Source organism: Hypanus sabinus, chromosome 18 (genome assembly GCF_030144855.1).
Source record: "Hypanus sabinus isolate sHypSab1 chromosome 18, sHypSab1.hap1, whole genome shotgun sequence".
Classification (NCBI taxonomy): Eukaryota; Metazoa; Chordata; class Chondrichthyes; order Myliobatiformes; family Dasyatidae; genus Hypanus; species Hypanus sabinus.
The window spans coordinates 66,442,055-66,468,139 of NC_082723.1; the positions used below are offsets into that span (position 1 = coordinate 66,442,055).

General features: G+C 49.7%; 1 protein-coding gene across 1 annotated transcript in view; it reads left to right on the forward strand.

Annotated features, from left to right (window-relative positions):
- The window catches only part of adgrd1 (adhesion G protein-coupled receptor D1), a 202,776-nt gene that overhangs the window by 104,175 nt on the left and 72,516 nt on the right, over positions 1-26,085 (forward strand). Inside the window, 3 exon segments of the mRNA XM_059993522.1 lie at positions 12,412-12,485; positions 13,768-13,891; positions 25,821-25,924. Of these exon segments, the coding sequence (XP_059849505.1) occupies positions 12,412-12,485; positions 13,768-13,891; positions 25,821-25,924 (302 nt within the window).

The window sequence follows — 26,085 nt, forward strand, 5'->3', positions numbered from 1 at the left end:
GGGGATTTATCCATCCTAATTTGCCTCAAGACAGCAAATACCTCCTCTCTGTGATCTGTACAGGGTCCATGATCTCACTGCTACATGGTTTCCCATCTATAGAGACTCTGTTGGTCTCCCAAGTAAATACAGTTGCAAAAGATCCATTTACGGTGTCTCGCATCTCTTGGATCCATGTATAGTTCACCACTGTGACCAATTTTGTCCCTTGCTATCCTTTTGCTCTTAATATACAGTACTGTAGAATCCTTTGTGATTCTCCTTCACATTGTCTGCTAGAGCAACCTTGTGCCTTCTTTTAGCCCTCCTGATTTCCTTCTTAAGTGTTCTCTTGTATTTCTTGTACTCCATTAGCACCTCATTTGTTCCTTTCTGCCCATACCTATTATGCACCTCCTTTTGTTTCTTAACTCAATGTCTCTCAAAAATCAAGGTTCCCTCAACCTGTTATCCTTGCCTTTTATTCTGAAAGGCACATCCAAGCTTTGTACTCTCAAAGTTTCACTTTTGTAGGCCTCCCAGTTACCAAGTACACCTTTTGCCAGAAAACAAACTGTCCTAGTTCACACTGGCCAGAGCCTTTCTGATAGCATCAAAATTGACCTTTCTCCAATTTAGAATCTCAACCTGCAGACCAGACCTAATGTTTTCCATAATTACTGTGAAACTGATGGCTTTGTGATCACTAGTTGCTAAGTGTTCCCTTACACAAACTTCTGTTACCTACCCTGTCGCATTCCCTAGTAGGACATCAAGTCCTCTCTCTAGTTGGAACTTCTAGGTAATGATTAAGGAAACTTTCTTGAACATATTTGACAAACTTAATCCCATCTGGTTCTTTCATAGCATGGGATTCCCAGTCAATATTTAAAAAGTTAAAAGTTAATAACCGTCAAGATGAGGCCGCATGCAGGTCGATGGAGCAATACCTTATCTCCCGCCTAGGTAGCCTCCTACCTGCCGGCATGAACATCCAACTCACTAACCTCCATTGATACCCCTGCCTACCCCCATCCCGATCTATAATTTTAGTCTGGTTCTCTTTCTCTCTCTTTTCCCCCCTCACTATAATCTCCCCCAGCCCTACTTTTCTTTCTCTTTTATTTCCCATAATTCTCCACCTTCCCCCCTAGCCCATTTCCCTCCAACCTATCACTTCCCAGCTCTCTACTTCATCCCTCCCCCCACTTCTTATCCCCCCCTCGACCATCCCATGTTACTTCACTCCTGATGAAGGGTTTTGGCCTGAAACATCGTCACTACCTCCTCCCATAGACGCTGTCTGGCCTGCTGAGTTCTGCCAGCATTTTGTGTTTCTATTATAATAACCTTATGTTCCTTGAAACAGTCTGCGATCTCTCTACAAATTTGCTCCGCTAAATCCCACAGATGGATGGGTGGTCTGTAATATAATCCCATTAATCCCTTTCGTATTCCTCAATTCCACCCATAGAGCCGCACCAGGCTAGTTCTCCAGTCTGTCCTGACGGAGCACTGCCTTGACATGTTCCCTGACTAGTGAGACTACCCCTGCCCCTGTAATTCCCCCACTCTGTCACGTCTAAAACGATGGAAACCTGGAATATGGTATTGAGCAGCAAGACCTGTCCTTCCTGCTAGCAAGCCTCACTATTGGTTTCATTGTCATCATTCCAGGTGCTGATCCATGCCCTGAGCTCATCTGCCTTTCCTACGCTACTTCTCACATTGAAATATATGCAGCTCAGGACACTAAACCTACCATTCTCGACCTTTTGATTCCTGACTTAACATCTTTCTCTCCAACCACTCCACTCTCTGTTCTGGTGCTCTGGTTCCCAGCCCCTGCAGCTCCAGCTTCGGGTCTCTTGCCTAAGAAAAGATTAGAGAAGGTCAGGAGAAGATACAGGCAATGAAAGGGTTAATGCATGAGCAGCATTTGATGGCTCTGGGCCTGCACTCACTGGAATTTTCAAGAATGGGGGAGGTGGTCTCATTGAAACCTTTCGAATGTTGAAAGGGCTCGACAGAGTGGATGTGGAGAGGATGTTTCCTATAGTGGGAGAGTCTAGAACCAGAGGACACAGATAGAGTGGATCTGGAGAGGATGTTTCCTATAGTGGGAGAGTCTAGGACCAGAGGACACAGATAGAGTGGATGTGGAGAGGATGTTTCCCGTGGTGGGGGAGTCTAGGACCAGAGGACACTGATAGAGTGGATGTGGAGAGGATGTTTCCTATAGTGGGGGAGTCTAGGACCAGAGGGCACAGATAGAGTGGATGTGGAGAGGATGTTTCCTATGGTGGGGGAGTCTAAGACCAGAGGACACAGCCTCAGAATAGAGGAACGTCCTTTTAGAACAGAGGTGAGGAGGAAAGGTGGTGAATCTATGAAATTCTTTGCCACCGAAGGCTGTGGAGGCCAAGTCACTGGGTATATTTAAAGTGGAGGTTGATAGGTTCTTGATTAGTCAGGGTGTCACAGGGCGAAGGTAGGAGAATGGGGTTGAGAGGGATAACATGTAAATCAGCCACAACAGAATGGTGGAGCAGACTCAATGGGCAGAATTGCCTAATTCTGCTCCTATGTCTTATGGTTTTATGCAGCAGGTCAATCCCTTGTCATGGATTGCGGTGTCAGGAGTGAGCAGTATTCGTGGAGATGGTTGGGCTCCCCAGTAACCAGCAGGGAGCCTCTCTTCATAGGGCCACAGGGTTTGACTGTAGGCAGAGCTGGTTTCTATAGTTACAAAGTTGGAATGAACACATTGCTTAACACAATTACTTGCTCCGTGTTCACCGATTCCCCGCTGTTGGGGTAAACAGCGGGGCAGTTACTGAGTAAATGGAGCCTTGCGCTCCCGCAGAGGCCCGGCCTACAGCAGAGGCCCTTGGAGTCTAGATCCATGCAGGGAGTTGGTTGCTTCACACTGAACGACAACAGCTGCATCCTTGAAACTATTATTTCAATTTCTACAGGGACTGAGGTTTTATTGAAGAAATCATGGGGAAGGAATGAGCTCTCTGTTATGCTGAAATGCCGAGCTCTTGCTGGGACTGTGGGAGTGGTGGTCAGGTCAGACAGGAATGGGGTCCACCGTACTCTTTGCCGTGTGTGATTTACCATCCACACCTGTCACCAGCACCTCACTGCCAGATGCCGTTTATTTTGAGGCTAAAACAGAATTTGACCTTTCCTTATGCCTGATTCTCCTGCTAGCCACTGGGTGATGTAGCTACAGTTCTGTGCAGAAGTACTTAGATTCCAAAAGTCTTAGGCACGAATATATAGCCAGGGTGCCTAATACTTTTGCACAGTACTGTAGTAATTTTATGTTTTGCACTATTCTGTTGCCACAAAAAAAAAACAAATTTCATGACGTAAGTGAGTAATGATAAACCTGATTCTGATCTGGGTCTCTATTGTGGACTGAGAGTGGGAAGGGGGCAGGGAGAGGGGAATCATGGTTGGGAAAAGGGGAAGGGAGAGGGAAGCACCAGAGAGACATTCTGTAATGGTCAATAATGATCAATTGTTTGGAATCAAATGACCTTGCCTGGTGTCTCAGGGCTGGGGGAGTCTGCACCCACCCCTGGCACTCCTTCTCTGCCCCTGTCCCACACCCCTCCTATGGCGCTCTACTCCCGCCATTCCCAGCATCCTTTGCTCCCGCCAGATTTACAAACTCGCTCTCTGGCTTCACTCTGACAAATCCAGTACTGTGCAAGAGTCTAAGGCTCCCTAGTTGTATATACGTGCCAAAGATGTTTGCACAGTGTTGTATGTACTGTGTATTTTTTTGTTTGTAATTTGTAGTTTATTTTATCCATTGCCCTGTACCACTGCTGCAAAAAAAAAGACATTCCACGACGTATGGCAGTGGGCAAGACTAGATCTAGAGGTCATGGGTTAAGGGTGAAAGATGAAATATTGAGGGGAACCTGAGGGGAAACTTCTTCACTCAGCTGATGGTGCAAGTGTGGAACCAGCTGCCACTGGAAACTGTGGTTGTGGGGTCAATTTCAACATTTAAGAGAAATTTCGATAAGTACGTGGATAGGAGGGTTACTGAGGAATATGGGTTGATGCAACTAGGCAGAATAACAGCTCAGCATGGGCTAGATGGGACGAAGGGCCTGTGGTGTAATGTTCTATCATAAAGCTGTTTCCGTTTCTCAAGAAGGCAGCTCACGCCCCCATGCTGCCAGGCATTACTATAAATGGCTGCAAGGACCAACAGAAACCAGATGTGGACCATCTGGGGAACACAATTTGCCATTCCTAATTGGGAATTTCATGTGCGCCTCTGATGGAATTCCAACAGGAAGCAGGAAATTCTTGGGCAAGCGTCGCGGTGTAGTGCAGTGTGAGGTGACCTTGCTCGGAGAGACGGTTTTACAACCCTTGGATCAGATACGGCTGTAAAGAGGTTTATTGATGGGATCTCATGTTTGACATGGGGAAGCAGAGGACTGCAATAAAGCTCAGCAGACACATCGCTAACCCCCCCCCCCCCGTAAACACAGAGGGAAGTCACCAATAAATTATCAAACCACAGGAGTCCAAAGTTAAAGTGGTTGCAGTCCTGTTTGGACCTGTGATCAGAATCAGGCTTATTATCACTGACATATGTTGTGTAGCTGGCCCTTCGAGCGGAGCTGCCTGGCGTCTCACCGATTTAACACCACTGTACAATGACCAGCTACCTGGCTCACCTTCCGACTGCATGGAAAACCCACACGCTCAGGGAGCGGGTAGAACGTACAGAACTTTCTAAAGAGGACGCCGGAATTGAACTCTGCTCTCCGAAGCCCAGGGCTCTATTAGCGTCGCCCCTACAGTGGCATTTTGTGGCAGTGGGGCAGAGCAAGGCATTAAAAAATGACTATAAGTTACAATAAATAGATTTTGCCAAAGAATATTAGTGAGGTAGCGTTCATGGACTGTCAAAGTAAATTTATTATCAAAGTATGTATGCGTCACCATATACTATCCTGAGGTCCATTTTCTTGCAGGCACTCACAGTAGATTAAATTCATTATTTATTGAAATAATGGCCAAGTGGATAAGGTGTTGGTCTAGTGATCTGAAGGTCGCTAGTTCGAGCCTTGGCTGAGGCTGCGTGTTGTGTCCTTGAGCAAGGCACTTAACCACACATTGCTCTGCGATGACACCGGTGCCAAGCTGTATCGGCCCTTGCCCTTCCCTTGGACAACATCGGTGGAGTGGAGAGGGGAGACTTGCAGCATGGGCAACTGCCGGTCTTCCATACAGCCCTGCCCAGGCCTGCGCCTCACAAGACTAATGGATGCCTATAAAAATATTGAGATATAGTGCAGACAAGGCCCTTCCAACCTATCGAGCTATGTCATCCAGCACCCTCCAATTTAATCCTAGCCTAATGGCGGGGCAATTACAACGACCAATTAACCTACCAACCGGTCCGTCTTTGGACTGTGGGAGGAGACCCCCGCAGTCACGGGGAGTATGTACAAACTGCTCACAGCCAGTGGCAGGAGTTGGATCTAGGTTGCTGCCACTGTGTTAACCACTATGCTAGGGTGCTGCAAATTCAGCACTGTGTGGGCGCTACGGCCGCATAGCAGTTAGCATAGCGCCGTTACCGTTCGGGGTGTTGGAGTTCGCGGTTCGATTCCTCTGTCCTCTGTAAGCAAGTTTGCACGTTCCTACCCGTATGTGCGTGGGTTTCCTCTGGGTGCTCCGGTTTCCTCCCAAAGACCTACTGCTTGGTGGGTTAATGGATCACTGTAAATTGCCCGTGATAAAGTCAGGGGTGTTACTGGGCAGCACGGCTTGGAGGGGCAGAAAAGCCTGTTTCACGCGTAGGTCTGAATAAATTAAAAATAGAGATTTAACTAAACACTATGCAAAAGTTAGACACAAAGACTGACAACAACGCTGTCAGAAATCTGACATTGGAGAGGAAGAAGCGGAGATTGGGGACAGGGTAGTGGGTCAAATGACCCTCTCGTTACCCCACCTCCCCGTTCACAGCTGGCAACACAGCGTTTGGTGTAACTCCCAACACTCTTTCCAACTACATCCTCCCCAGAGTGCAAGCAGAGCTGTTCCCACCTGCTGTTTGGGCGGCCAGCGTCGTCCCAGCTGGAATCCCTGCTCCACCGCAGTGTCCTGGCTCAGCTCCCATCTCTTTCAACTACGGTCGTTTGGCTCCGGTTCAGATCACATGCTCTCTATAAATAACCGTCGTGGAAGGCCTCATGCTCGTCCAAATCTGCCTCCTTTAGAACCAGAAACAAATCTGCTATCATAAATAGAAGAGATTCTGCAGATGCTGGAAATCCAGAGTAACACATGCACAAAATGCTGGAGGAACTCAGCAGGTCAGGCAGCATCGATGGAAATGAATAAACAGTTGATATTTCAGGCTGAGACCCTTCATCAGGATTGGAAAGGAAGAGGAAAGATGCCAGAATAAAAAGGTGTGGTGGTGGGGGGGAAGGATGACAAGCTGGAAGGTGATGGGTGAGATCAGGTGGGTGGGAAAGGTCAGGGGCTGGAGAGGAAGGAATCTGATTGGAGAGGAGAGTGGACCACAGGAGAAAGGGAAGGAGGAGGGGACACCAGGGGGAGGTGATAGGCAGGCGAGGAGAAGGGGTAAGATCCAAGAGTGGAGAACAAGAAGGGGCGGGGGAGAAATATTTACCGGAAGGAGGAATCGATATTCCTGCCATCGGGTTGGGGGCTACCCAGATGGAATATGAGGTGTTGTTCCTCCACCCAGAGGGCGGCCTCATTGTGGCACAAGAGGAGGCCGTGGACTGACACGTCAGAACAGGAGTGGGAAAGGGAATGTTTGGTGAGGTGTTATGTTTCGTTCTTTCAAAGTATTGAACTAATTCAGAGCAAGACACAGGAGTCCGAACTGAACGTTTACTTCAGGCGAGGCACAGATGGTAGTGTAATGATGCATGCAAGTCACATATTCATACATATAACCTGTAATGAATTATTATAACCTGTAATGTATTATTTAAATGAGCAAAAATGCTTAATTAATATATATATATAATTAAAGATGTGGCAGTGGGAGTGGTCCTGGGTCAAAGGGTTGGAGGCAGCAGTGATCACAGAGGGGGAGTGGTGAGAGAGGATCCCACCGATCTCTCCTCAGAGAGAAGATTCGTGGTACTTTTTCAGGGTAGGCATCCCTCAACGAGACAGTGTAACGTGACATTTGTTGTTTTGTGGCAACAGTGCTGTGCTATAAATTGTTATAATTAAATACAAATTAGATTAGATTAGATCCAACTTTATTGTCGTTGTGCCAAGTACAGATACAAAGCCAAATGAAATGCAGTTAGCATCTAACCAGAAATGCAAAGAATAGTGTTATTTACAAATTAACTGCGAATAAAAAGTAAGTGCTACAGCACACAAGTACGAAAGTACTGAGACAGTCCAATATGGGTGCAATACTGCTTAGCGCTGTGATGTTTCCTGTGCCTGCTGGTGCGGGAGCAGAGGCTCCTGTAGCGCCTACCAGATGGGAGGGGAGTAAAAAGTCCACGGTTAGGGTGAGATGCATCCTAGATAATGCTTTTCACCCTGCCCAGGCAGCGTTTATGGTAGATGTTCTCAATGGAGGGCAATTGGGTGCTGATAACCCGCTGGGCAGTTTTCACCACCCGCTGGAGTGCTTTGCGGTCCGATACGGGACAATTCCCACACCACACTGAGATGCAGTTGGTGAGTATGCTCTCAATGGTACAGCGGTGAAAGTCCGTCAGTATCCTGGGACAGAGGTGAGCTTTCTTGATGCTCCACAGGAAATAAAGGTGCTGTTGCACCTTTTTGATCAGGTTGGAGGAGTTCAGGGACCAGGTGAGATCCTCGGAAATGTGGACACCAAGGAATCTGAAGCTTGATACACGCTCCACTACAGCTCCGTTGATGTAGATGGAGACGTGAGTGTGGCTCCTAGCATGCCTGATGTCCACAGTGATCTCCTTGGTCTTCTTTCTTTCATGGCCCACGTTGTTGTCGGCACACCACGCGGCCAGGTGCTGGACCTCGTCCCTGTGCGCCGTCTCGTCATCCCCTCTGATCAGGCCAACCACCGTGATGTTGTCTGCAAATTTGATTATGGAGTTAGAACCATGTACAGGAATGCCATCATAGGTTACAAAAAATCACAAAATATGTAAATAGTGTAAAAGGTAAATATTGAGGTAGTGTTCAGGGGTTCAATGTCCATTCAGAAATCAGATGGCAGAGGGGAAGAAGGTGTTCCTGAATCGTTGAGTGTGTGTCTTCAGGCTCCTGTACCTCCTCCCTGATGGCAGAGGGGAAGAAGCTGTTCCTGAATCATTGAGTGTGTGTCTTCAGGCTCCTGTACCTCCTCCCTGATGACAGAGGGGAAGAAGCTGTTCCTGAATCACTGAGTGTGTGTCTTCAGGCTCCTGTACCTCCTCCCTGACAGTATCAATGAGACGAGGGCATCGTGTGGGCGACAGGGGTTCTTAACGATGGATGCCACTTATTTGAGGCATCAGCTTTCCAAGGTGTACTCGATGGTGAAGGGAGAGTAGGACAAGGGATGGATCAGAAGTTGGGAGCGTGAGCAGTTTCAGGTTCCTGGGTGTTAGTATCCAATAGGGACCCAGGTACTGATGCAGCTTTGAAGAAGGTACAATGGTGGTATATTAGAGGAGATTTGGTTTGTCACCCAAGAGGCTCACAGACTTCTACAGAAGTGCCCTGGACAGCATTCGAACTGGCTGCATCACTGTCTGACATGGGGCAGAGGCTACTGCACAGGATTGAAGTAAGCTGCGGAGAGTTGTAAACTCAGTCAGCTCCATAATGGACACCAGCCTCCACAGTATCCTGGATATCTTCAAGGAGCGATGCCTCAAAAAGGCAGCATCCATCACTGAGGACTCCCATCACACAGGACGTGCCCTCTTCTCATTGCTACCATCAGGGAGGAGGTACAGGAGCCTGAAGACACACACTCAACGATTCAGGAACAGCTTCTTCCCCTCTGCCATCAGGGAGGAGGTACAGGAGCCTGAAGACACACACTCAGCGATTCAGGAACAGCTTCTTCCCCTCTGCCATCAGGGAGGAGGTACAGGAGCCTGAAGACACACACTCAACGATTCAGGAACAGCTTCTTCCCCTCTGCCATCAGGGAGGAGGTACAGGAGCCTGAAGACACACACTCAACGATTCAGGAACAGCTTCTTCCCCTCTGTCATCAGGGAAGAGGTACAGGAGCCTGAAGACACACACTCAGTGATTCAGGAACAGCTTCTTCCCCTCTGCCATCAGGGAGGAGGTACAGGAGCCTGAAGACACACACTCAGTGATTCAGGAACAGCTTCTTCCCCTCTGCCATCAGGGAGGAGGTACAGGAGCCTGAAGACACACACTCAACGATTCAGGAACAGCTTCTTCCCCTCTGTCATCTGATTTCTGAATGGACATTGAATCTATGAACACTACCTCATTACCTTTTTAAATTTCTATTTTTGCACTACTTATTTAACTATTATATATATATATATATATAATATTTACTTACAGTAAGTCATGCTTTTCTTCTCTATTATCATGTATTGCATTTACAGCTGCTGCAAAGACAACGAATTTCATGCCATATGCCGTGATATTAAACCTGGTTCTGGTCCTGATGGTGGGCAGGCTAGTGCCCGTGATGGAGCTGACTGAGTCTAAACCCTCTGCTGTCTAAAACATAGAAAACCTACAGCACAATACAGGCCTTTGGGCCCACAAATCTGTGCCAAATGTGTCCTTACCTTAGAAATTACTGAGGGTTACCCATAAGCCATTTTTTTAAGCTCCATGTACCTGTCCAGGAGTCTCTTAAAAGACCCTATCGTTTCCACCTCCACCACCTCACCTCAGCCCATTCCACGCATTCACCACTCTATGCATAAAAAACTTACCCCTGACATCTCTGTACTTACTTCCAAGTATCTTAAAACTATGCCCTCTCGTGTTAGCCATTTCAGCCCTGGGAAAAAGCCTCTGACTATCCACACGATCAATGCCTCTCATCATTTTATACACCTCTATCAGGTCACCTCTCATCCTCCGTCACTCCAAGGAGAAAAGGCTGAGTTCACTCAACCTATTCTCATAAGGCATGCTCCCCAATCCAGGCAACATCCTTGTAAATCTCCTCTGCACTCTTTCTATTGTTTCCACATCCTTCCTGTAGTGAAGCAACTAGAACTGAGCACAGTACTCCAATTGGGGTCTGACCAGGGTCCTATATAGCTGCAACATTACCTCTCGGCTCCTAAACTCAATCCCACAGAGTCAACCGGCGCAGCTGCTTTGAGCGTCCTGTGGACTTGGACCCCAAGATCCCTCTGATCCTCCACACTGCCAAGAGTCTTACCATTAATACTGTATTCTGCCATCATATTTGACCCACCAAAATGAACCACCTCACAATTATCGGGGTTGAACTCCACCTGCCACTTCTCAGCCCAGATTTGCATTCTATCGACATCCCGTTGTAACCTCTGACAGCCCTCCACACTATCCACAGCACCTCCAACCTTTGTCATAAGCAAATTTACTAACCCATTCTTCCACTTCTCTTCTGATCTTGTGCACTGGAGCCTCTGTACCAGGCTGTGGTGCAGCCCGTCAGAATGCTCTCCGTCGTAAGAGTATTTGGTGACATAGCAAATCTCCTAAAGAAGTGGTGACTGGCACGCCAGCGTGCAAGGACCCTGCAGTGCAAGAGGTCCACGTGAGCGTGACCTCACTGTTTAGATAATAGATACTTTATTGATCCCAGAGGAAATTACAGAGTCACAGTAGCAACACAAGTACACAGATATACAAATGTTAGAAGGAAAGTAAGAAAGAAGAAAAAATAGTTACTGCAAACGGTCTAACAGGAGGGAGTCATCACTTCCTCTGCTATAAGTTGACTCATTCCAGAGCCGAGGGTAAGAATGACCTCATATAGCGCTCTTTCCACCCCTTCCACCGCTGATCCCTCAATGAGGACAGGTGCATGTTCCCCTGACTTCCCTGTCCGGAGTCCTTCATGCAGTGAATACCCCCTCACACCCAAGAACTGGTGGCCCCTGCCCTCTGGGGTGGAGGGGACTGCACAGAGCAGTAATACGTCCAGCTCTGTATGTGACCTCCCAGCCATGTGCCATGTCTGTAGGCTGAACGAGACCACCACATGTACATGGAGTGGGCGAGCTGCTGTTCTCGTTTGTATATCTGAAGGGGCTGTCTCTCACCTTTGATTTTACCCCCATCCTCCACATATTCAGCCATTGCAGCCGAGCTAGATATCGGTGGGTCCTGGAGGCTGGCAGCCAGGGTTCCTATCGCATTGAGAATTACCGGCATGGGGGGGTGGAGACGTCTCTACCAAAGGGGACGGGTGGTGCTTCTTCCCTCCCCTACTCCGTAGATCACTCTTGGGCAAGATGTAGCACCTGCTTTGTCCCCGATCAGGGTCACATGAAGCCATGGAAGGTGGTGGATGGTCGAATGAGCAGCTGGTGCAGATCACAAGTCCTGGTTATGTGACCACTGACACCAGGCAGACAATCTCTGAAGAGTATTGACAATGGCCGGGGTCACCCATGTTGTAAAGACACTGCCCAGAAGAAGGCAACGGCAAACCACTTCTTTAGAAAAATTTGCCAAGAATAATCATGTCCTGTGACATGGCACATAACAATGATGATGGTTGGTTAGTGAAGATCTTGTCTTCATTCAAATCAAATCATTACACAGGGTAGAACGATAGCAGAATGCTGAATGAAGGGCCGCAGTTACAGAGAAGGTGCAGCGAAGGTGTGAGGTCATAACGAGGTAGGTTGTGAGGTCAGAATGCATCATCACACTAAGGAACTGTTCAGTAGTGGAAGCCACCCCTGAGCCTGGTGGTACATGCTTCCAAGTTTCGTATCTTCTGCCCGATGGGAGAGGGGAGAGAAGTTTGGGGTGGCTGGGGTCTTTGTCACTGCCTTACGGAGACAGTGAGAAGTGTAGACAGAGTCCATGGAGGGGAGGTTGGTTTCTGTGGAGCGCTAACTCTCTGCTCTCCCTTGCGCCCATGGGCAGAGCAGTTGCCGTACCGAACGGTGAAGCACCCAGACCGGATGCTCCCTGTGGTGCGTCGATAAAAGTCGATGAGGTGCCGCATTTTTTTTTTAGCCTCCTGAGGAAGTAAAGATGTTGGTGATCCTTCTTGACTGTGGCGGCTTTGTGGTGGGACCAGGACAGGCTGTGGTGGGACCAGGACAGGCTGTTGGCGAGGCTACTTCTGATGTCCTTATGAGGGATTGGGTTGGATTCGGTGGACCAGCATGGATGCTGATGGGCCGAATGCTCTTCCTGTGGTGCCCTGACACCTCTTCTCCTCTCTGTCTCCTACAGAACCCAGCACAGCACAGCGGCGTGCAGAACGAGAGCAGCCTGATCTATTACTGGTGCGCCTTCCTCGACTTCAGGTGAGATCATCTGCGAGGTGCCCCTCTCCGTCCGTCCCTGTGACATGAACCAGGGCTGAATGCCCGGGATGGGGGGTGGGGGACCCTGTGGAAGAAGCTGTGTCTGTGGTGGGGGCTTCCTGTTCACAGATGTGGGAGATTCTGGAGGCCCCTGAGCCTCATTGAATGTATAACAGTACGGTCCCTTTGACTCACCACATTGTGCTGACCTTTTCTCCACGACTTGGCTTCCACAGCTGCCTGTGGCAATGAATTCCACAGATCCACCACTCTCTGGCCAAAGGAATTCCTCCTCATTCGTACCTCTATTCTGGTCAAAGACTCCCCCCATAGGAAATATTCTCTCCACATCCGCTCTATCGAGGCCTTTCAACATTTGATAGGTTATAAAGAGATTCCCTCCTCATTCTTCTCCTCCTCCCCTCTTCTTCTATTCCCCACCCTAGTTTCTTACTTCTCACCTGCCTTTCACCTCCCCCTGGGTCCCCTCCTCCTTCCCTTTCTCCATGCTCCACTCTCCTCTCCTATCAGATTCCTTCCTCTCCAATCCTTTACCTCTCCCGCCCACCTGGCTTCGCCTCTCACCTCCCAGCTAGCCTCTTTCCCCTCCCCCCACTTTCTTAGTCAGTCTTCTTCCCCCTTCCTTCTCAGCCCCGTAGAAGGGTCTCGGCCCAAAATGTCGACTCCCTAGATGCTTCCTGACCTGCTGAGTTCCTCCAGCGTTTTGTGTGTCGCTTCACATAAACCATAACAGTTAATAAAATAGAACTCAAAATGCACGTCATGCACAGCACGGCGTAAACGGTAAGCCGCTCGCTGACGTAGTGACGAGTCCTCTGTGGTGTCAGGGTATTCGTTTGTGTCACAGCCTGAGGGAAGGAGCTGTTCCCCAGTCTGGCAGTCCTAGCCCTGATGCTCCCGTACCTCCTTCCTGACGACAGTGGGTCGAAGAGATTGTGGGATGGGTGGTGAGAATCCTCAGCAACGCTTCAGACTCTTTGTGTACAACACTCCCGGTAAATGTCAACAATAGTGGGGAGGGAGACCCCAGTGATCCTCTCAGCGGTTTTTACCGTCCTCTGTAGGGTCCGGCAGTCTGATGTCTCACAGCTTCCGTATCATCCAATGATGCAGTCAGATAGGATACTCGCGCAGAGCGTTACTGGGATGGGGCGGGGAGCCTCAATCGCCCCAGAAAGGGCAGACGCTGCCCTGCCTCCTGGGGTAGTGAGGAGCTGTTGTGATCAGTGCCCAGTGACAGTGGGACTGCCTTCTCTCTCAGCTCCGGGACGGGAGTCTGGTCCAACGAGGGGTGCATCCGGATCGGAGGGAACGCCTCCCACTCCGTCTGCTTCTGTAATCACCTCACCAACTTCGCCATCCTCATGCAAGTGGTGCCCCTGGAGGTGAGTGTACTTTAGCCTGGACAATGAAGACGCCATTTATCAGGACATGACCAGCAGTAGAGAGTAGAAAGTCAAAGAGGATGCTGGATGGATGGGTGGGATCCTTAATAATACTGAGGGCCCTGGGAAGGCAGCGCTCCTGATACAGGTCCCCGGTGGATGGTAGAGAGACCCATCTCAGCTGCTGTCACAGTCCTTTGTAGGGACATCTGGTCTGCTGGTCAATGCTCTCAATGGTGCTCCTGTAAAATTCAGCTAAGATGGTGGGGTGGGTGGTGGTGGGAACTTCAATCTCCTCACTGCTGTGCCTTATTGCCTTCGGAGGTAATATTGAGGGACTAGGTGTGTTTGTAAACTCCAAGGAACATGAGGCACTTAACCCTCACTACAGAGGAGCACGTATGCATGGGGGTGGGGGAGTGGTTCATCTGCACCTTCCTAAAGTCCACAGTCATTTCCTTGGTCTTCGCCACTCCACATTCAGTCTTTGGTTGTCGTTCTCGCACCAGTCCACTGGCCGATCTACTACCTCTCTGTACTCCGACTCATCATCAGTCGCTGGCTGGAGAGCATAGCATGAGGGAGGAGAGGTTCAAAGGGGCCTTGAGAGACAAATTTTTCACAGAGAGGAAGAGAGAGGCTGGGAGAGGGTGGGGGAGAGAGAGAGGTTAGGAGGGGGAAGAGGATGGGGGAGAGAGAGATTGGGAGAAGGAGAGAGAGAAGGAGATTGGGAGAGGGGAGGGTGCAGTAGAAAGACACATTAGGAGAGGGGACAGAGATTGGGAGAGGAGAGGATGGGGCAGAGAGAGAAAGAGCGGGGAGAGGGAGTAAGAGAGAGAGACATGGGGAGTCATGTTCCATTGGGAGAAAAAGTTAACAGTTGAATTAAGAACCTACCGCAGAGGAGGAGGCCACTCGGCCCGTCATGTCTCTGCCAATTCCTGGAATCGCAGCTTCTCCTTGCCAGCTCCAGAGACCCAGGTACAACCCTGATTTCAGGTGTGTCAGTGTGTTAATCGGCCACTATAAAGTTCATGTGGGTGAAAGGACAAACTAGCCTTGTACGGGGGGACAGATTACAGGACATTATTGTGGGATTGCACTGAATCAGAATCAGGTTTATTACCACGTATTTCGTGAAGTCTGTTGTTTTTCAGCTGCAAAACAGGCAAATATCTAAAATTTCAAGTTACAAAAATAAATAGTGCGAATAAGAATAATTTTCAAATTTTAATTTATTGAGATATAGAGAATAGGCCCTTTGAGCCACCCAGCAAACCCTCGATTTAACACGAGCCTGGTAATGGGACAGTTTACAATGATCAATTAACCTGCCAACCGGTACGTCTTTGGACTGTGGGAGGAAACCAGAGCACCCAGAGGAAACCCACGCGGTCATGGGGAGAGCGTGCAAGCTCCTCACAGGCAGCGGCAGGAATTGAACCCGGGGTCGCCTCTACTGTAAAGCGTTGTGCTAACGACTATGCTGCTGTGCCGAGGTAGTGTTCATGTGTGTGAAAAGAAATAGTGCAAAAAACAGAGACAGAAAAAAGATAGTGAGGTAGTGTTCATGGGTTCAGTGTCCATTCAGAAATCGGATGACCAAGGTGAAGAAGCTGTTCCTGAATCGCTGAGTGTGTGTCTTCAGGCTCCTGTACCTCCTCCCTGATGGCAGAGGGGAAGAAGCTGTTCCTGAATCACTGAGTGTGTGTCTTCAGGCTCCTGTACCTCCTCCCTGATGGCAGAGGGGAAGAAGCTGTTCCTGAATCATTGAGTGTGTGTCTTCAGGCTCCTGTACCTCCCCCTGATGGCAGAGGGGAAGAAGCTGTTCCTGAATCACTGAGTGTGTGTCTTCAGGCTCCTGAACCTCCTCCCTGATGGCAGAGGGGAAGAAGCTGTTCCTGAATCACTGAGTGTGTGTCTTCAGGCTCCTGTACCTCCTCCCCGATGGCAGAGGGGAAGAAGCTGTTCATGAATCATTGAGTGTGTGTCTTCAGGCTCCTGTACCTCCTCCCTGATGGCAGAGGGGAAGAAGCTGTTCCTGAATCGTCGAGTGTGTGTCTTCAGGCTCCTGTACCTCCTCCCTGATGGCAGAGGGGAAGAAGCTGTTGCTGAATCGCTGAGTGTGTGTCTTCAGGCTCCTGTACCTCCTCCCTGATGGCAGAGGGGAAGAAGCTGTTCCTGAATCACTGAGTGTGTGTCCAGGCTCCTGTACCTCCTCCCTGATGGTAGTGCTGAGAAGAGGACACGTCCTGTGTGACAGGAGTCCTTTACGACAGATGTCAGCTTTTTGAGACATCGCCTTCTGAAGGTATCCTCGATGCTGGGGAGGTTAGTGCCCTTGATGGAGCTAGCTGAGTTTACAATTTTCTGCAGCTTTTTCCGATCCTGTGCAGTGGCCCCTCCAAACCAGACAGTGATGCAGCAGTTAGAATGCTCTCCACGATACATTTGTAGAAATTTGCAAGTCTTTTGGTCTTATACCAATTCTCCTCAAATGTGTTGGCATGGACTAGATGGGCTGAAGAGCCAGGTTCCGTGCTGTACTTTCCTGTGCTCTGTGACTCCTAAAGAAATATAGCTGCTGTTATGTTTTCATTTGAAACCATAGCCCTATGATTGCAGTCATCAGGAGGTGTAAGGGAAAGAGTTCTGGAGACCCTCCCCTCCACCCTTCGTCCTTTGTTTGAGGGAAGGAGCCTGAGGTGACGGGCTGTTTAATCGACTGGTAACTTTGGGAGTGTCACAATGGTCTGCCTGGAATTAATGTGCTGGTGTTGTTCGAACTACATGTACTTTACAGGCGATAAGATCACGTAGTGCATTAGGAAATCCTAAAATCGATATCTAAGTCCTCTAGTACCTTCAATTGCTGCAGTATCATTGTTACCGTTGAATCAATGATTGACCAAATTGCCCACAGATTACCAGCAGTTTCTCAGACAGCGCTGGATTGACGCTTGATGTGACCTGCTGCTCCATTCTGACCACACACGTAACACCATAAGAGACAGGAGCAGAATTAGGCAAGTCTGCTCTGTCACTTGATCATGGCTGATCCATTTCCTTCTCAACCCCAATCTCCTGTCTTCTCCCCGTAGCCTTTTACGTCCCGACTTATCAAGAATCTATTAACCTCTGCTTTAAATACACCCAATGACTTGGCCTGCTCAGCCGTCTGTGGCAACAAATTCTACAGTTTCTAAAGAGATTCTTCCTCACCTCCTTTCTAAAAGGATGTCCCTCTATTCTGAGGCTGTGCCCTCTGGTCTCGAACTCCCCCACCAGATGGAACATCCTCATCACATCCACTCTACCGAGGCCTATCAACATTTGATAGGTTTCAATGAGAGTACCCCTTCATTCTTCTAAATTCCAGCAAGTACAGGCCCAGAGCCATCAATCACTCCTCATATGTTAACCCTTTCATAGCTGGAATCAATCAGTCTGAGGTCTCTCCAATGTCGGGACACTGTTTCTTACATCATCATTATGTGCCGTGTCACGTGGCAGAAGTGGTTTGCCACTGCTTTCCTCCCGTGTCTTTATGACAAATTGGAAGTCAAAGAGCTCACATGAAGCTCTTCTCAGATTAACTTCTGGCCTTAAGGAGACCAGAGGGTCGTTGTCATAGATACCAAACCAGGCCCTTCAGCCTGACTGGCCCACATCATGGAAGATTCCCATCAAAGCTTGTTCCTGCTGTATTTGCCCCAATCCCAAACCTTTCTTATCCATTAACCTGCCCAAGTACCCTCCAAATGTTCTTAATGTACCTGGCTCAACCATTTCCTCTGGCAACTTGTTCCATATACAAAGTTCAAAGTAAATTTATTATCAAAGTACATACATGTCACCATATACAACCCTGAGATTCATTTTCTTGCTGGCATACTCAATAAATCTATGGAATAATAACCATAAAGAAGGACCACACCAACTTGGGCATTCAACCAGAATGCAGAAGACAACAAACTATGCAAATACAAACAGAAATAATAATAACAACAATAATAATAAATAAACAATAGATATTGAGAACCTGAAATAATAGTCTTTGAAAGTGAGTTAATTGGTTGAGTGAAGTTATCCCCTTTGGTTCAAGAGCCTAATGGTTCAGGTGTAGTAACTCAGGTGTGAGTCCTGAGGCCCCTAAATCTCCTTCCTGATGGCAGCAGTGAGAAGAGAGCATGGCCTGGGTGGTGGGGATCCCTGATGACGGATGCTGCTTTCCTATGACAGTATTTCATGTAGATGTGCTCAATGGTTGGGAGAACTTTCCCTGTGATGGACTGGACCATATCCAGTACTTTTTGTAGGGTTTTCCATTCAAGAGCATTGGTGTTTCTGTTCCAGGCTGTGACACAGCCAGTCAATACACTCTCCACCACACACCTAGAGAAGTTTGTTAAAGGTTTAGATGTTGTACAGAATCTCCACAAACTCCTAAGGGATTGGAGGTGCTGCCGTGCTTTCTTATGTTCTGGGTCCTTCAATGCCGAGGAATTTAAATTTGCTGACCCTTTCTATTTCTGACCCCCTGATGACAAATGGCTAATGGACCTCAGGTTTCCTCCTCCTGAAGTTAAGACAGACAGACAGACAGACATACTTTATTGATCCCGAGGGAAATTGGGTTTTGTTACAGTTGCACCAACCAATAATAGAGTAGAAATATAGCAAAATAAAACCAGAAATAATTAAATGATAATAAGTTAATTATGCCAAGTGGAAATTAAGGCCAGGACCAGCCTATTGGCTCAGGGTGTCTGACACTCCAGGGGAGGAGTTGTAAAGTTTGATGGCCACAGGCAGAAATGACTTCCTATGACGCTCAGTGTTGCATCTCGGTGGAATGAGCCTCTGGCTGAATGTACTCCTGTGTCTAACCAGTACATTATGGAGTGGATGGGAATCACTGTCCAAGATGGCATGCACCTTGTACAGCATCCTCTCTTCAGACAACACCACCAGAGAGTCCAGTTCCACCCCCACAACATCACTGGCCTTACGAATGAGTTTGTTGATTCTGTTGGTGTCTGCTACCCTCAGCCTGCTGCCCCAGCACACAACAGCAAACATGATAGCACTGGCCACCACAGCCTCGTAGAACATCCTCAGCATCGTCCGGCAGATGTTAAAGGACCTCAGTCTCCTCAGGAAATAGAGACAGCTTTGACCCTTCTTGTAGACAGTCTCAGTGTTCTTTGACCAGTCCAGTTTATTGTTCACTCATATCCCCAGGTATTTGTAATCCTCCACCATGTCCACAGTGACCCCTTGGATGGAAACAGGGGTCACCGGTGCCTTAGCCCTCCTCAGGTCCACCACCAGCTCCTTAGTCTTTTTCACATTAAGCTGCAGATGATTCTGCTCACATCATGTGACAAAGTTTCCGACATTAGCCCTGTACTCAGCCTCCTCTCCCTTGCTGATGCATCCAACTATGGCAGAGTCATCAGAGAACTTCTGAAGATGGCAAGACTCTGTGCAGTAGTTGAAGTCCGAGGTGTAGATGGTGAAGAGAAGGGGAGACAGGACAGTCTCCTGTGGAGCCCCAGTGCTGCTGACCACTCTGTCTGACACACAGTATTGCAAGCGCACATACTGTGGTCTGCCAGTCAGTAATCAATAATCCATGACACCAGGGAAGCATCCAACTGCATCACTGTCAGCTTCTCACCCGGCAGAGCAGGGCAGATGGTGTTGAACGCACTGGAGAAGTCAAAAAACATGATCCTCACAATGCTCACGGCTTGTCCGGGTGGGCGTAGACACGGTTCAACAGGTAAACAATGGCATCCTCAACTCCTAGCAGGGGCTGATAGGCGAACTGGAGGGGGTCTAAGTGTGGCCTAACCATTCCTTGGTCTTGCTGACATTGAGGATGTTGTTATGGAACTACGCAGCCAGATCCTGGCCACATTCTGGGTGGAATACTTGCCCCAAGGTTTCATGCTAAGTCTCAACTTAAACCTGTGATCTCTAATTCCTGCTTCCCAAACCAAAACAAACCTTCGCTGCCTGTCAACAACCTTGCCAAGTTGTTGTCATTCCACTCTATGAGTCTCCAGAAGACCCTCTGAACGTTCTGGCCAACAGCTCCCTACACCTCCAGTGTCGTCAAGAGGACGTGGCCTCATCGTCATGAGGAAACGTTGGAGATGGGTTGAGCGTGTGAGGGGGAAGCGAGTCCAACTCCATCACCAAGACAGCATTTCCCTGGACCCCTGAAGGATGGAGGAGACCCAGGAGACCGAAGGCAACTTGGCGCCGTATCGTAGAGGCAGAAATGAGGACCCTGAACCACACCTGGGACATGGTAGAGAAGATGGCCAAGAACAGCCAGAGATGGAGGCCCCAAACGTCAACAGGGTAACAGGCATTTGATGATGATGCCTGTCAGTGTAATCTAGTCCCTCCCTTACATCTCATCAGTGACACACAAAATGCTCGAGGATCTCCGCAGGCATCAACATCAACATCAACAGTGGACATTCTGGGCCGAGGCCCTTCGTCAGGACTCATTGTTTATGCCTTTCCATTGAAGCTGCCTGACTTGCTGAGTAACTCCCACATCTGGTCTGTGTTACTGTGTTTTTATTCTGGTGTCTTCCCGCTTCCTTTTCAGTCCTTAAGATTGGTCCCGGCCCAAAACATTGACTGTTTATTCCACTCCATTGATACTGCCTGACCTGCTGAGTTCCTCCAGCGTTTTGTGTGTGTCTGGATTCCCAGCATCTGCAAAAACTCTGGTGTTTACGATTTCTCAGCTCCCCATTATAATGACTGCAATCTATAATCTGCCGTCATTCTATAGATCCGGATCAAGGCAGACCTGGAGAGCAACTTTAATTCATTAAATATTTAATTTAAAGATACATTGCAGTCCAGGTCCACTGAGTCACACTGTGCAGCAACCCTCCTCTTTACCCACAGCTGAATCACCAGACAACTTACCACGACCCATTAACCTGTGCACCTTTGCAATGTAGAAGGAAGGGGATGTGTTCATAGCATAGTGGTTAGCACAATGTTTTACAGTACCAGTGACCCGGGTTCAATTCCCATCACACGGTAGTGTAGTGGTTAGCACAATGTTTACAGTACCAGTGACCCGGGTTCAATTCCCATCACACGGTAGTGTAGTGGTTAGCACAATGTTTTACAGTACCAGTGACCCGGGTTCAATTCCCATCACACGGTAGTGTAGTGGTTAGCACAACGCTGTACAGTACCAGTGACCCGGGTTCAATTCCCATCGCACGGTAGTGTAGTGGTTAGCACAACACTTTACAGTACCAGTGACCCGGGTTCAATTCCCATCACACGGTAGTGTAGTGGTTAGCACAACGTTTACAGTACCGGTGACCCGGGTTCAATTCCCATCACACGGTAGTGTAGTGGTTAGCACAACGCTTTACAGTACCAGTGACCCGGGTTCAATTCCCATCACACGGTAGTGTAGTGGTTAGCACAATGGTTTACAGTACCAGTGACCCGGGTTCAATTCCCATCACACGGTAGTGTAGCGGTTAGCACAATGGTTTACAGTACCAGTGACCCGGGTTCAATTCCCACCGCTGCCTGTGCCTGTAGCCGCGTGGGTTTCACGGGTAGAACGTACAAACTCAGGATTGAACTCTGAACTCCAATGCCCTGAGCCATGATTGCTTTGAGCTGGGCGTTATGCTACCCCACATTCTGAACCTGGGTTGGCAGTGGACTCCCCTTCCCCTTGCGATACCTCTCGGCTCAGTGGCAGGGCGAGGCTGAGGTTTGTTTAACTCTTCTGATGCTGGTCAGTAGTCATCTGAGGATTTAATCTGTGTCCCGGTGAGAGGCAGAGGGAGGGTGCAGGGGCTAGAAGGGGTTACAGAGACAGGAAGGGGTGTAGGGGCTAGAAGGGGTTACAGAGACAGGGAGGGGTGTAGGGGCTAGAAGGGGTTACAGAGACAGGGAGGGTTGTAGGGGCTAGAAGGGGTTACAGAGACAGGGAGGGTTGTAGGGGCTAGAAGGGGTTACAGAGACAGGGAGGGGTGCAGGGGCTAGAAGGGGTTACAGAGAGGAAGGGGTGTAGGGGCTAGAAGGGGTTACAGAGACAGGGAGGGGTGTAGGGACTGGAGAGGGTTACAGAGACAGGGAGGGGTGTAGGGACTGGAGAGGGTTACAGAGACGGGGGGGTGTAGAGGCTAGAAGGGGGTACAGAGACAGGGAGGGGTGTAGGGGCTAGAAGGGGTTACAGAGAGGGAGGGGTGTAGTGGCTAGAAGGGGTTACAGAGACAGGGAGGGGTGTAGGGGCTAGAAGGGGTTACAGAGACAGGGGGGTGTAGGGGCTAGAAGGGGTTACAGAGACAGGGAGGGTGCAGGGGCTAGAAGGGGTTACAGAGAGGGAGGGGTGTAGTGGCTAGAAGGGGTTACAGAGACAGGGAGGGTTTAGGGGCTAGAAGGGGTTACAGAGACAGGGGGGTGTAGTGGCTAGAAGGGGTTACAGAGACAGGGAGGGTACAGGGGCTAGAAGGGGTTACAGAGACAGGAAGGGGTGTAGGGGCTAGAAGGTTACAGAGACAGGGAGGAGTGTAGGGGGTTACAGAGACGGAGGGGTGTAGGGACTGGAGGGGGTTACAGAGACAGGGAGGGGTGTAGGAACTGGAGAGGGTTACAGAGACAGGGAGGGGTGTAGGGAATGGACGGGTTACATTGATAGGGAGGGGTGTAGGGAATGGAGGGGTTACAGAGGGAGGGGTGTAGGGAATGGAGGGGTTACAGAGACAGGGAGGGTTGTAGGGAATGGAGGGGTTACAGTGATAGGGAGGGGTGTAGGGACTGGAGGGGTTACATTGATAGGGAGGGGTGTAGGGAATGGAGGGGTTACAGTGATAGGGAGGGGTGGGGCGGTGTAGGGACTGGAGGGGCTACAGAGACAAGGAGGGTTGTAGGGAATGGAGGGGTTGCAGTGATAGGGAGGGGTGTAGGGACTGGAGGGGGTTACAAAGACAGGGAGGGTTGTAGGGAATGGAGGGGTTACAGTGATAGGGAGGGGTGTAGGGACTGGAGGGGGTTACAGACAGGAAGGGATGTAGGCATTGGAGGTGGTGACAGAGACAGGGAGGGGTGTAGGGAATGGAGGGGTTACAGTGATAGGGAGAGGTGTAGGGACTGGAGGGGTTACAGAGACAAGGAGGGGTGTAGGGAATGGAGGGGTTACATTGATAGGGAGGGGTGTAGGGATGGAGGGGTTACAGTGATAGGGAGGGGTGTAGGAATGGAGGGGTTACATTGATAGGGAGGGGTTACAGACAGGAGGGGATGTAGGAGTTGGAGAGGTTACAGAGACAGGGAGGGGTGTAGGGACTGGAGAGGTTACAGAGACAGGGAGGGGTGTAGGGACTGGAGGGGTTACAGACAGGAAGGGATGTAGGAGTTGGAGAGGTTACAGAGACAGGGAAGGGTGTAGGGACTGGAGGGGTTACAGACAGGAAGGGATGTAGGAATTGGAGAGGTTACAGAGACAGGGAAGGGTGTAGGGACTGGAGAGGTTACAGAGACAGGGAGGGGTGTAGGGACTGGAGGGGTTACAGACAGGAAGGGATGTAGGAGTTGGAGAGGTTACAGAGACAGGGAGGGGTGTAGGGACTGGAGGGGTTACAGACAGGAAGGGATGTAGGAGTTGGAGAGGTTACAGAGACAGGGAAGGGTGTAGGGACTGGAGGGGTTACAGACAGGAAGGGATGTAGGAGTTGGAGAGGTTACAGAGACAGGGAGGGGTGTAGGACTGGAGGGGTTACAGACAGGAAGGGATGTAGGAGTTGGAGAGGTTACAGAGACAGGGAGGGGTGTAGGGACTGGAGGGGTTACAGACAGGAAGGGATGTAGGAGTTGGAGAGGTTACAGAGACAGGGAGGGGTGTAGGGAATGGAGGGGTTACAGAGACAGGGAGGGGTGTAGGGACTGGAGGGGTTACAGACAGGAGGGGATGTAGGAGTTGGAGAGTTTACAGAGACAGGGAGGGGTGTAGGGACTGGAGGGGTTACAGAGGGAGGGGGTGTAGGGACTGGAGGGGTTACAGACAGGAAGGGATATAGGAGTTGGAGAGGTTACAGAGACAGGGAAGGGTGTAGGGACTGGAGGGGTTACAGACAGGAAGGGATGTAGGAGTTGGAGAGGTTACAGAGACAGGGAGGGGTGTAGGGACTGGAGGGGTTACAGGACAGGAAGGGATGTAGGAGAGGTTACAGAGACAGGGAGGGGTGTAGGGACTGGAGGGGTTACAGACAGGAAGGGATGTAGGAGTTGGAGAGGTTACAGAGACAGGGAGGGGTGTAGGGAATGGAGGGGTTACAGAGACAGGGAGGGGTGTAGGGACTGGAGGGGTTACAGACAGGAGGGGATGTAGGAGTTGGAGAGGTTACAGAGACAGGGAGGGGTGTAGGGACTGAGGGGTTACAGAGGGAGGGGTGTAGGGACTGGAGGGGTTACAGACAGGAAGGGATATAGGAGTTGGAGAGGTTACAGAGACAGGGAAGGGTGTAGGGACTGGAGGGGTTACAGACAGGAAGGGATGTAGGAGTTGGAGAGGTTACAGAGACAGGGAGGGGTGTAGGGACTGGAGGGGTTACAGACAGGAAGGGATGTAGGAGAGGTTACAGAGACAGGGAGGGGTGTAGGGACTGGAGGGGTTACAGACAGGAAGGGATGTAGGAGTTGGAGAGGTTACAGAGACAGGGAGGGGTGTAGGGAATGGAGGGTTTACAGAGACAGGGAGGGGTGTAGGGACTGGAGGGGTTACAGAGAGGGGGAGCGGTGTAGGGACTGGGGTAAGTTGCAGGAATGGGGCGGGGTGTAGCCATTGGAGGGATTTATAAAGATTCAAAATAAATTTCTTATCGAAGTATGTATATGTTGCAGCATACAATCTTTAGATTCATGTTTTTGTGGTCATATTCAGTAAATCCAAAATAGAATAATAACCATATAGAATCAATGTAAGACTGCATCAACTGGGTGTTTAACCAGAGTGCAAAAGACAGCAAACTATGCAAAAACAAAAAGAAAGAAACGTTAATAACCATTAATAAGTAATAAATATGAGAATAGTAGATGAAGTATCTGACTCCATGTCACTGGTGTCATTGATGAATGAGCAGCTATGACACTGCATGGGACCTATGTGTGACCTGTTATGACCCGTGTGATGTGTGTGTGACCCGTTATGACCCGCGTGACACGTGTGTGACCCGTTATGACCCGCGTGACACGTGTGTGACCCGTTATGACCCGCGTGACGTGTGTGTGACCCGTTATGACCCGCGTGATGTGTTTGTGACCCGTTATGACCCGCGTGACACATGTGTGACCCATTATGACCCGCGCGATGTGTGTGTGACCCGTTATGACCCGCGCGATGTGTGTGTGACCCGTTATGACCCGCGTGACGTGTGTGTGACCCGTTATGACCCGCGTGACGTGTGTGTGACCCGTTATGACCCGCGTGACGTGTTTGTGACCCGTTATGACCCGCGTGACGTGTGTGTGACCCGCGCGATGTGTTTGTGACCCGTTATGACCCGCGTGACACATGTGTGACCCATTATGACCCGCGCGATGTGTGTGTGACCCGTTATGACCCGCGCGATGTGTGTGTGACCCGTTATGACCCGCGTGACGTGTGTGTGACCCGTTATGACCCCGCGTGACGTGTGTGTGACCCCGTTATGACCCGCGTGACGTGTGTGTGACCCGTTATGACCCGCGTGACGTGTGTGTGACCCGTTATGACCCGTGCGATGTGTGTGTGACCCGTTATGACCCGCGTGACGTGTGTGTGACCCGTTATGACCCGCGTGACGTGTGTGTGACCTGTTATGACCCGCGTGACGTGTGTGTGACCTGTTATGACCCGCGTGACACGTGTTTCTCTCCCCGATAGCTGAAGCGTGGACACCAGGTGGCGCTCTCTGCCATTACCTACGTGGGCTGCTCCCTCTCCATCGTGTGTCTCACCATCACCCTGGTCACCTTCGCTGTCCTGTCGTGAGTATCTCCAACCCCAGGGTGGGGAAAGTTCAACAGTACACTGGAGTAACTATACCCACAGCAGGGTACACACATACACGTGTATCCACAGAGATTAACAGACAGACAAACAGACAGACAGACAGACACACACACACACACACACACACATGCAAACT